The sequence below is a fragment of the Dromiciops gliroides genome, chromosome 1 (assembly GCF_019393635.1).
Source record: "Dromiciops gliroides isolate mDroGli1 chromosome 1, mDroGli1.pri, whole genome shotgun sequence".
NCBI lineage: Eukaryota > Metazoa > Chordata > Mammalia > Microbiotheria > Microbiotheriidae > Dromiciops > Dromiciops gliroides.
In genome coordinates this window covers 219,722,377-219,735,221 of record NC_057861.1, presented here as the reverse complement: position 1 = coordinate 219,735,221, position 12,845 = coordinate 219,722,377, and the positions used below count along the sequence as shown (strand labels likewise).

Sequence of the window (12,845 nt, the reverse complement as noted above, 5' to 3'; positions counted from 1 at the left end):
TATATATATTGTGGGGGGGGGGCAGTGAGGGTTAAGTGACTTGCCCAGGGGTCACACAGCTAGTAAGTGTCAAGTGTCTAAGGCTGGATTTGAACTCAGGTCCTCCTGAATCCAGGGCCAGTGCTGTATCTACTGCACCACATAACTACCCCAATATCTTTAATTTGGGGGGGGGGGAGGGGGCAGGGCAATGAGGGTTAAATGACTTGCCCAGGGTCACACAGCTAGTAAGTGTCAAGTGTCTGAAGCCAGATTTGAACTCAGGTCCTCTTGAATCTAGGGCCAGTGCTCTATCCACTGCATCACCTAGCTGCCCCCTATACCTTTAATTTTTTAAAAGAAAAAGAACTAGTAAGAAGTAGAGCAGCAGTTACATCGGGAATGAGAAATGTACTGGTCCAATGTTTTAAGCAAATGAGTTTTGCAATGAGTAGTAATCATATTAACATTCTACTCAAATGCATTAAAAACCAAATTCATTTTACCTTAAGCTAGAATTTAAATAGCAGACATACTCTTAATCATCATATACTTACTCATTTTTATCTGTTAGCCCAGCAGTATGATAGCATTAGTCTTGAAAGATTCATGTCTCTGCATGCATTAGTTGTATTAGATAAAATTAAGTTGTTTCAAAATTTATGAGCAAATCTTTTGATTGTTATGAGTTCAGTATGAAGCAAATAGGCAATTTTCATTTAACAATTCTTTTCCTAGCTTAATTGTCACATTTGGTAGTATAGTAGAAACTTCTTAAATCCCATTTTACTAAAACTGCAATTCATAATTCTCATAAATAACATTAAATTTTTCAGTAAAAATGGTGCAAAAAAGGTTATACTGAGGTATTTTCAGTGTTTTTTTAAAAAGCACAAATTAAGTAATGATCCTTATCATAATTAAAAATAAAATGGAAAGCATATTTTAGAATATAAGATAATTCTAGATTTTTAATGCTTTTAAAACTTAAATCACTAATTTCTAGAGGTAGGTAGAAAGTAAGAAATGGTAGAATTAAGGAGAAGTTTAAAAAATTTTCCTTTTGTTTGAAAATATAAAATTCCTTTCAATTATTATTTAAAGGACCTTTAATATTACATATGTTCTGATTAACTTTGAAAAAACATCCAGATAATTTTACAGTGACTATGGACCTGAAAAGGCTATGTGGTAATATTTCCCCAGTAATAGACATCTCTAATATTTTAGTTATAGCCCTGCCATCCTCCTTCCTCTGTTCAAGTAAATCACCTAAGTGTACATGATGAGTAAAATGTGAAATTAAAATACGAATGAGTAGAATTGTGCCCAGGACAATGAATACTGTGCTCAAGCAAGAAGAGTCAAACCTATCATTTGCACCATTCAAATTCTTATTGACTCTATAAAAAAAGGTATACACAACCTCTCAAGTGCTTCCCTTGATATGATTATCTGAGAGTAACAAGGAATAACCTGGATTAGTGGTCAGAAGACCCGAATTCTAGTATAATCTCTGCAATTTACTGGCTATTTATCTTGGGCTTACTCTTCTCTTTAGTTAGAGTCCCAACTTTGTCATCTGTTAAGTGCAGGGAAGCAATACTTGTCTTGCATAACCTAACAAGATTATTTTAAGGATCAAATTAAATAACATGTGAAAGTGCTTTAAAAACTGTAAAGCATTATAAAATGTAATATAGTATTATCACCAGTGGTAAAATAGCATTCCCTGAAGATTATAATTAATGTATACATTACATCTATCATACCCTCTCATTCTGAAGTCTCACAAATGATTTTGTGATTAGGCCAGATTAGTCTAGGACTTTTAAAAATATATCATACCATATCACGGGTTTAGAGCTGGAAAGGCAAGGATCATTGAGCTCTTCCAAGTATGGATGATGGCTGTGAATGTTTTGGAGGTAATATATACTATATACAGGGCTGGCCAACCTGACAACATTCCATAGAAACTAGAATCATCGGTATCATTGACAAAGTACTCCCCTCCCTTAATACCCAATCTATTTATTAAACTAAGTAGACCTGACATTTACATATTTCAATTGTTTCATGTGGTGTATGTTTTGTTTTATTTGTTAAGAATGTTGGCTTTACTGACTGTTTTTCTTCACACTTCCTTCAAAGGGACTTTAGGATGATCAGACACTAGAGAACCATTGGCTGGCTGAGCCTATTAGTGAACTATCAAAATCTACTTTTCTCACTTCTTTTCAGCTATATTACTGTTGTAATATTAACTTAGAGTATTTCCACCTGTACAAAATTTAAATCATTTTATTTGTAAAACTTAGTAGTCCTACTGATCTTACCACAACTCATACCCTTAGAGACATAGCTTTTGGGTGAAGAATTAAGAACTTCAGAAAACTGAGTAATATTCTATTTATACTACTGAATACCTGTAAACAATATGGCATTTATTAAAATAAAATACACACTTAATTTATACTACACCCCACGCAAGTTTACACACGTCTTTTTATACTTAATTGTTAAATACACACACTGATATTTGCAAACATTATTTGTTAAGTTTATATACAAAATTGATATTGTGATATAGGAGCCAGATAGTGATTTTACAAGAAAGCACCTGTGAATGGCTAATGATGTACAGTCTCAAGTCTCTCTCAAAAAAAATATGTGTTATTCTTCTCACAGCACAGATCGATATTTACAAGCAAACATGATCCAAACAGCACAAGCATATTCAGGGTAGGTAAATACTCGAACACGGACAGCAAGTCGCACTTGGTCACCTCGGCAACAGATTATTTCTTCACAGAAGGGAGACCTGTACAGAGACAAGATAAAAATGCTAATACCAAAGTTAAATACTCAAGAAAAATAATGCCCTTGCATCTTTTTTTTGTTGTTTTGTTTTGTTTTGTTTTGCGGGGCAATGGGGGTTAAGTGACTTGCCCAGGGTCACGCAGCTAGTAAGTGTCAAGTGTCTGAGGCCGGATTTGAACTCAGGTACTCCTGAATCCAGGGCCGGTGCTTTATCCACTGCGCCACCTAGCCGCCCCTACATCTTTTTTTTAAGTAAGCAAGAATTCTTATAAACACCAGTAGATCTTTGATTGTCTTAAATATTAGGCTAGAGTGTGAGATATGCTAGGTTCTTAATGAAGCCCAACACCACTGCCACACGTTTTTGGTCATATGGCTGCCTTAACCGCCAAATCTGATGACCTTTTCTCAATCTTACTCCATCTCAATGTACCAGTGTATTTGATACTGTTGACCACCTGGATAATCTGTTCTAGAACTTCATGACACCACTCTCCCCTGGTTTCTGACTACCTCTTGTTTTGCTTCTTCTCAGTTCCCTACACTGGCTCATTCATATCACACTTACTGTAGATGTACCAAAAGGTCCTGTCCAGGCCCTCTTTTCTCTTTCCTCTACATTCTCTTACTTGGCAATCCAATATCATGTCTATGCAGATGCATGTCTATGCAGATGACTCAAGGATCTATAGATCCTTAATTTTTTAAAAAAGTGTTTTATTAGAATTTCAACTTTATTTGGCCAATGTGTTCAGTTCCAGCATTATAGTGTTAGCAAGTCTGACTGAGCTCAAACATCCTTAGTCCATCCCACACAACTGCCCTTCCCAATTCCCAATAATCATAAATGTCCTGGTTTACTACATCAAGTAGGCCTTAGAACTCAACTTGTACATTTAGAAAAGAATCCAACATTCATAGAGCAATGCACCAGAAAGTTGTGAAACAAAACCCTTTATCATAACAGAGAAGAAGGTGGTACTACTTTTCTTTTTCTTGCAGGGCAATGAGGGCTAAGTGACTTGCTCAGGGGTCACACAGCTGAGTTAAGTGTCAAGTGTCTGAGGCTGAATTTGAACTCAGGTTCTCCTGAATCCAGGGTCGGTGCTTTAGTACTACTTTTCAATCTAGTTTAAGTAGGGGAACCAAAAACTATCTTCCCCTTCACCAGTATTGTTGTCACAAAAACCAAATGATGGGGGGGCAGCTAAGTGGCGCAGTGGATAGAGCACTGGCCCTGGAGTCAGGAGGACCTGAGTTCAAACCTGGCCTCAGATACTTTACACTTACTAGCTATGTGACCCTGGGCAAGTCACTTAACCGCAATTGCCTCACCAAAAAAACCAAAACAAAACAAAACCAAATGATGGCACAGTCCTATCCATTTCCAGAGCATTTTAAGAGTCTTTAAAGCAAAGTACAAGAACATTTAGCTATGGTAACACTGGTAAGAAGGGGAGAGTCCTTGCATTTAGCTTAGTGGTTGCTCTTCCCCAGACTGAGAAATGGTTGATTCCAGGGAGGATTAGGTAAAAGGAGAGCTACACTGCTGTATGACACCCTGACAACCTCTCCCTTGAAAATCAATCTTGGACATTTCAAATCGAATGTTTCAGAAACATTTGAAACTCAGTGTGTCCAAAATGGAACCAATTTTCTTTCCCCCAAAAACATACCCCTCTTCTAACCTTCACTATTTTTGGCCTTTCCAGTTTCATATCCTCTCCATTAATCTCACTTCACATATCCAATCACTTGCTAAATCTTACTTCTATAACATCTGTCACAAAAGACCCCTTCTTTCTACTCACACAGCTACCAGCTTAGTTTAGGTCCTTATCACCTCTCTCTCTCTTATTTAATTTAAATTTTTTTCTCAATTACATGTAAACAATAATTTTTAACATCCATTGTTAAAAAAAATTTGAGTGGGGCAGCTAGGTGGTGCAGTGGATAGAGTACCAGCCCTGGAGTCAGGAGGACCTGAATTCAAATCCGGCCTCAGACATGTGACACTTATTACAATGTGACCTTGGGCAAGTCACTTAACCCCAATTGCCTCACCAAAAAAACAAAACAAAAAATTTGAGTTCCAAATTCTCTCTTGCTCCCTCTCTTTACCCCTCCTTGAGAAGGCAAATAATTCGATATAACACTATACATGTGGAGTCATGCAAAACATTTCCATATTAGCCATGATGCAAAAGAAGAAGACCAAAAAAGTAAGAATAACAAAGAAAGAAAAAAAAAGTATGCTTCAATCTGCATTCAGACTCCAATCAGTTATCTTTCTGAAGGTAGTTAACATTTTTCATCATAAGTCCTTCAGAACTGTCTTGGATCATTGCATTGCTGAGAGTAACTAAGTCATTCATCATCTCTTTTAATCATCACTTCTTGACTAGCTTACTGCAAAAGCCTCCTGAATGGTCTTGCTTCAATTCTCATGTCACTCCAGTCTGTCCTACACAAGGCTGCCAAAGAGATTTTCCTTGAACCTGATCTGATCATGTCACTCTCCTAAAGCAACAACTCCAGTGGTTCCTTAGGGCCTGCAGAATAAAATATAAACTCCTCTGTTTAGCTTTTAAAGCCCTTTACACCATGTTCCCATTTATCTTTTTAGCCTCAATGGACATTCCTCTCCCTTCTGCATTTTCCAATCTGACCAAACAGGCCTTCTCTCTATTCTTCAAAAATGGCATTCTATCTCTTGTCTCCTGTCTCCACACCTGTGTACCCCAAATCCCTGAAATGCCCACCCTCTTTATCTTGTAACGATTGGAATAACGCCACCTGCTGGATACTTACTGTAGAAGAGTTCTGCCCATGAAGGGAAGGTCTTTGAGGGCAAGACCAGGAGTCAGGAAGTGACGCGGGCTAGTGGGAGGAGGAAGGAAGAGACTGGCGCTCAGGCTCGCTCTCTTTCCTTTGGACTCTGGTGGAGAGCGGAGCTAGAAATGTGCTCTCCCTTTAATAGATAGGAATCTAGGCCTTTCTCTCTCTTTACCAAATTCTTATTCTCCTTAATAAATGCTTAAAAGTCTAACTCTTGCTAAAGCTTATAATTTATTGGCGACCACTCATTAGATATTTTAGACAGTTTAGCTAGAATTTTAGCCCTTAACAATCTCCACTTCACAGAATCCTTCTTTTCCCTTAAGACACAACTGTCTTCCCCAACAGAATTTAAGTTCCTTGTGAGTGGCAATTGTTTCATTCTTTGGATGTGTATCCTTATTGTGTAGCTCAGTGACCAGCATTTAGTAGGTACTTAATAAATGATTACTGACTGATTCTCTAGTAAGGAAAAAAACTATCAATTGGTCACAGATGAATATCAGTGAAAAATACTTCTAATTTACTTGCAGCAAGGAGGTGCAGTGGATAGCTGGTCGGGCCTAGAGCCAAAAAACCTAAGTTCAAAGCTCATCTCAGACGCATGCTAGTTGTGTGACCCTGGGCAAGTCATTCAGACTCTGTTAGCCTCAGTTTCCTCGTAAGTAAAATGGGATTGTTGTGAGGATAAAATGAGGTATCTATATAACCTTAAAACACTCTATAAATACTAGTTATTATTATTGTTTTCTATTAACTTTAGATGTAGAGATAATAGTTTTAATATCCTATCATGTACCCAATGATCTAGCTTGTCCCACAGATAAATAATATTAAAAACAAGTGAAAAGTTAACTTCCATATTTCCTGCAAATATTATAATTTATTGGATAATTTATTTAAACTTGGAAGATACTTAGGTGTCATCCATTCCAACAACCTTATTTTTCACACAAGGAAACTAATGTTGAGACTAAATGATTTGCCCAGGATTACCCAGCAAAGTGAAACAGGATTTGAACTCAGGTTTTCTCACTCTAAATTTCTTTACACTGTACACTACCTGAGAAATCCCAGCCTAACTTTTGTGGTACTTTGAATGAGGCACATAATCTTTCTAGAACTAAATTTCTTTATCTATAAAATAGGTTTGGGCTAAATTTTGTCTATATTCTAGCTCTAAAGGTCTGTTCTGTGAATATCCTACCGCAGACATGTAGCAAACGCTCGTCTTGCATTTCTATATACGAAATGTATAGGGAACCCTTTAAATGTGTGACCATCAGGTACAGCTCTTCGTATGGCATCTTGAAATTCTTCATTTCCTGCAGATATGCTAGTTGTGCGCTCAAATTCATAAGATGCCAAAGCTGGTGACAAAAGATAGGAGAGCTGGTCTTCCCAAACAGTAGTGAGGCCAAGATCCTATATTAGAAAGTAAATCATGAATAACATGTTTTTCTATTTATAAAACATAAAGAGAATAATATAATCTAATATATTTCAACAAACAATCAAGGTTTTAGAAGAAAATTAGTTATCAGTCTATTTCAACAACGTGTTTTGATGAAAGGTATTAGAAAGCCATATAACAGAAAGGAAACTATTGGTATGAGGTTTTACTTTTAAAATAATCTAAACACACTGAAAAGATGATAGAATGCAGTGCCAAATTATATTTTCAAATTCACCTAAGATAATACCATGGAATATTCCCAATATAAAATCAGAATAATAGTGACATAATTTTAGTGGAACCAGAACCAGCTTACTAGTCCGGAGAATAGGATTCCAGTACCAGTTCTTAAAGACCATTAATTAGCTTGTTCCACTCAGCTAATCTCTCTGGGCCTGAGGTTGCTTACTAGAAAAATGAATTGGATAGACTAGATTTCTGAGGTCTCTTTTGGCTTTAAATTCTGTGATTCCATCTCAGTTTTGTACATCCTCTCAAAGCATAAAACATTTCATATTATGTGTCAACAATAAGCAGAAAAAAACCTTAAAATAGTACTTAAAAAAAAACCCTACAGGGGCAGCTAGATGGCGCAGTGGTTAGAGCACCGGCCCTGGAGTCAGGAGTACCTGAGTTCAAATCTGGCCTCAGACACTTAACACTTGCTAGTTGTGTGACCCTGGGCAAGTCACTTAACCCTAATTGCCTCACTAAAAAAAAAAAAAAGAGAGAAAGAAAAAAAAAAAAACCCTACATATAAAAAAACATTACACTATGATAATTGAATCTAATTTTCTAGTTTCTAACCCACATTAGGGAGAACCTATATAAAACAAAGTTTCAAATTCCAATATTTGCTTAAAGTCGAAGGATAAAGTACTGTGGTGCTGAAGATTAGTAAATTTTGCCTTCAGAATTAAGGAATTATTGATATCCTGGAAAAAAATTTTTTTTAAAATTCCACTCCTGGCTACAAAGTCACTAAAAATGTCTTGATATTTTGGTTATTGATTGCTAACAACCGCTTTTTAAAATTTATGATACTTAAATTTTAAAAATACTTACCTGTCTGTGTTCTGACACCAGCAATCTCAGTTGCATCTCAATTTCATTACTTGTTACTGAAGAATCAATTACTGAAGCACAAAGAGGGGGAAAGGGAGGAAGTGAAGTTGTGGCACCAGGAGCACAAACTGATTTGATTGCTTCTTCGCTCATGGGTTTCCATTTGGACTCATCATTCAGATCAAATACACAAAGTTCTACTGAGTCAGAAGGTTGGCAGTTTCCCAAAAACATTTGATGATTGAAAACACACCCTATAGTTCGATATGGGTAGAGTGGTTTGGGTTGTTCAACAGCTGGAGGTTCATCAGGATTGATGGGTTTATGTATATACCTGAAGATAAAAATGACACAAATGGCATTTTAACAATACAAAAACATTCAGCCACCACTGAAGGACAGAGCTGCTGCCCAGTGCTGGTCACTTACTTGTTTTTCTTTCTTAGACATTTTCATAATTTAATCACTCACTTCACTTGAAAGATAACCGGTGATTTTATGACCAACACGCAATATTTAGTTTAATCAAGAAAATATCATATTGGTCTAGGGAGAGACTTAAATATGGATTTTTGTGAAACTTGAATACAATCACTGTTATTTTTTCTAGCTATGGATTCTGTCATATGTACATATACATATTTACACATATTTACATGCATGCAATTCCCTTTACTTGCTTTGTTTTTCAGAGAGTTGCCTATTTTGAATCAATACTATTAAGTTTGCAGGTCAAACTGAGCACAATTAGTTCACAACCAAAATAAGGCAGATATACCAAGCAGAACTAAGACTATTGCTCTTTTCTAGGCAAAAACAACTTACATCTATATGGCACTTTAACTATATGGCACTATCTCTGAGGTGGATATTATCACAATTATTATCACAAATATCATTATTCCTATTTTACATATGAGAATATTTAGGTTCAGAGAAATTGTAGCTTGACCAGGGTTAGAAGACAGAGTTAAACAGAGCTCACAATCTATTCATTCATTCATTTATTTACTTATTGCGAGGCAATGAGGATTAAATGACTTGCCCAGGGTAACATGCCTGCCCAGGGCCAGTGTTGTGCCACCTAGCCTCCCTGAGAGCTCACAATTTCAAGGCAGGTACTCTTTCCTCCACACCAGAGTATTGTTATATATATGTACACACTGAATAAAAATGACTGCTATTTCAATCATTTTTCAGCTGTGTCTGACTCTTCATGATTCCATTTGGGGTTTTCTTGGGAAAGATACTGGAATAGTTTACCATTTCCTTCTCCAGCTCATTTTACAGATGAGGAAACTAAGAAAACAGGAATGAAGTGAATGAAAGCTGGGCTGGATCTCATTGAGATGAGTTTTCTAACTTCAGGCCTGGTGCTCTATCCACCCCATAGCTGCCCTAATTAAAATCATTCACTTCAAAATTGGAATATAAACTTTTCTAAAGATAAACACAGTTTTATTTGACTTTCTTGTGGACTTTTTCATATCACACTTTTTTTTCCCCCTGTAACTTAAAAATCTAACTTCTATCCAACCTTAGGAATAGTTTGAAATACATTTGTTCATTCTAACAATTTAGGTTAAATAAGTCAAAATGTTGGTTTAATTTTACTATGAGTGTACCTAAATAAGAGAGGGTGATCTCTTTAAAAAGAACAAAAACCTTTATAAGTCAAAAATTTCTTGTTATTTATTTACATAGTTGCTTTAATTTAAATATTTATAGGGCCAGATAAAGATTACAAAATTAAATTGACTTTACTATATATTTCAAATGACATGTCAACATGAACAATGAAGTTACATTAAAAATAGTGTCATCTTTGTATAATGAATTTTTAAAAATTAAGTTTACTGACCTATGCCCTGTTAAACTTTCCCAAAAAGTAATGGTGCCATCAGTCCCACATGTCATGACCCAAGCATGAGGGACTCCTTTAGCTTTTGTCCCTACACAAACAAAGGCTTCTAATCCATATCCAAGGAGAAGGCTGCACAAAAGGTTAGCATGATCTTCACAGTCACCCTAGGAAACAAAGAAAGTGCATTTATTAACTGTTTTCCAACATACAGAAAAAATACAAAACAGAGATCTATAAATAAGCTTCTTTGGCTTCTAATTAGTACAAAAAGTCAGAGCCAAGGTGATAAAATATATAGGAAGTTTAAAAGTAATCATCAGCTCTGGGGTCAAACACAAATTCTATAAATTTAAGATTCACAAAATATCTAGCACCACAAAACATGAATTCTCCTAAAGTGCAATTCTATTTTTACAAATATTTTTAACTTGGAATTGGAAACCAAGGAATTAGAAATTTTGAATCTTAGTACTGTTAAAAGATTTTTGTCTGTTGCCTTTTTCTGTCAAATAAAAAGATTGCTATTTTCCATTAAATAGCCCAAGGCCTTAACTCTTTTGACAACTACTTTATTATCTAGGGCATCAAAAGGGCACATAACATGAACTTTAATTTGATCTCTTTATTCATTTCTAGAAAGACTATATTTAGGTTAAAAATAAAATTAATTTTGCAAAGTTATTATCACTTGAGACTAAAAGGAAAGTTAGTAATTTGTGATAGGTTTGTCACTTGGCAACCAATCAACAGGGTTCTAGTAAGTAATAAAATATGTCCTTTATGCTATCACTATTACCCTAAAGTATTCCCATGTATGTTTCATTTAGATTTTAGTTCTAAAATTGACTTTAATGACATGTTTAATTAAAAATTCATTTATAAAACTTCTTTTCAAATATGAAACCTCAAACTCTACATATGCCTCCCTACTGAGACGATTTAACCAGGTAAAGTACTAAATTTACTAACAGGTAAAGGAGAAAATGATTCTTTGCTTTGTAAAAGGAAATCACCATATGATTATCTACAATATTGAACAGTCTAAATGAACTGCAGGCTGATCCCCAAACCCATCCTGTGTAGATAACTTTTCTTAAGAATAAATAATATTTATGTTTGACTTTTCTAGAACACAGAAAGGGCAACAAAAGACTTGTTTAAAATTTTTTAGATAACTGATCAGATCTACTTTTCCAAACACTTTTAGATACATCATCCCACTTGATAAATCAATTTCTTTAAAGTAGTATATTTTCTCACTTCTGTTAGAGATTCATTGCATAACTCTGAATACATACTACATAAATAATTTCAATTTAATAGAGGTTAAATTAAAATAAGATTGTGTTGAAATTTTCTATTTTTTATATTGATATTTTTTCAATAATGTGAATCCTAGAAAGTACCTCTACTTGCCTACTGCTATTTTTAGAGATACTTATGGAATATGGAAGATCAGGAAATAGTCCAATGATATCCCAGAGTTAGATTATTAAAAATTACCAAAACTTTTGAATTTTTAAATGTTCTAATTTCAAGATAATTGCATTTCCCCAATTTACTTTATTTTATTTTATTATTATTTTTTTTTTGCAGGGCAATGGGGGTTAAGTGACTTGCCCAGGATCACACAGCTAGTAAGTGTCAAGTGTCTGAGGCTGCATTTGAACTCAGGTACTCTGGAATCCAGGGCTGGTGCTTTATCCACTGTGCCACCTAGCTGCCCCCTCCCCCCCCAATTTACTTTAAAACCATCAAATCTTCCTTTGAATTTACAGCCCAGGCAAATTGAATACAAGAAGGTTAAGGAGACCAGGATTTCAGTTTGGGTTCTACCATAATTCACTATTTTATTTGCCACTATATATTAGTATTTATGTCTTTTAAAATGAGGTAAATGCTAGGTGTCTCTCCCTACTTTACATGGTTTTCATTAAGAGAAATACAAATATAATTACTTAATTAAAGAAATAGGTTGTTGTATAAATCCAAGATGTTACTATTTCTACTCTCCTTCCTTAACTATTTCTTTTTCATGACTCATTGGCTTTCATTATTCAGTCTTGTCATATATCTTCTTTGACTTTTAAATGTATTCCGCCCCCAATGGTGAAAATAACAGGTTAGGATTTTGAACAATGATTTGATGTTTAGATTGCTATCTAAACATTTTAGGGGTAAAAATTTAAATAAAAAATTGAGAGTAACTATAATGGACTGCTGTAATCATCCTATACCTTGTTTCTACAGAGAAAGGCCAGTAGAGTGCACCACTGTTCGTGTTTACCTCCTCCTCCAATAACAGAGGCTCTTTCATAACCAAGGACATTAACAAATCTTGCTGCTTGCCTTGGAGTATCCAGGAGCCGTCCAGCTCGAAGGGGTCTGACATAAGAGCATACTGGTCTATTTATCCCATTTTCATCCTGAAAATAAGGTACCATTTGTGATTAATTGACATTCAACTTTATTACTTTCTTTAGAATAAGCTATATAAGATGAACAAGAAAAACAAACTTAAATTTCTTTAGAAGTAAAGTTTTTTTTTTGTTTTGTTTTTGGTGAGGCAATTGGGGTTAAGTGTCTTGCCCAGGGTCACACAGCTAGTAAGTGTCAAATGTCTGAGGCCTGATTTGAACTCAGGTCCTCCTGACTCCAGGGCTGGTGCTCTATCCACTGTACCACCTAGCTGGCCCTAGAAGTAAAGTTTTAATACAATCTGTATAGATCTTCATCAATTCAACAAGCATTTATTAAGCACCTACCATGTGGAAAGTACAGGGAATACATGGGTAAAAATGAAACATCCTCTGCCCTCAA

The 12,845-nt window shown here is 35.3% G+C and overlaps 1 protein-coding gene across 5 annotated transcripts in view; it reads right to left on the bottom strand.

Annotated features, from left to right (window-relative positions):
• Nucleotides 1–239: 239 nt before the first annotated feature.
• The window catches only part of CEP76 (centrosomal protein 76), a 29,311-nt gene continuing 16,705 nt past the window's right edge, over nucleotides 240–12,845 (bottom strand). For all 5 annotated transcript variants that reach the window (XM_043977017.1, XM_043977016.1, XM_043977015.1 and 2 more), the window contains 5 exons: nucleotides 12,263–12,451; nucleotides 10,023–10,189; nucleotides 8,162–8,495; nucleotides 6,848–7,065; nucleotides 240–2,803 (listed from right to left, as the gene is read on the bottom strand). In XM_043977017.1, the coding sequence (XP_043832952.1) occupies nucleotides 2,665–2,803; nucleotides 6,848–7,065; nucleotides 8,162–8,495; nucleotides 10,023–10,189; nucleotides 12,263–12,451 (1,047 nt within the window). In that variant the 3' untranslated portion in view covers nucleotides 240–2,664. The remainder of the gene's footprint in view (nucleotides 2,804–6,847; nucleotides 7,066–8,161; nucleotides 8,496–10,022; nucleotides 10,190–12,262; nucleotides 12,452–12,845) is intronic.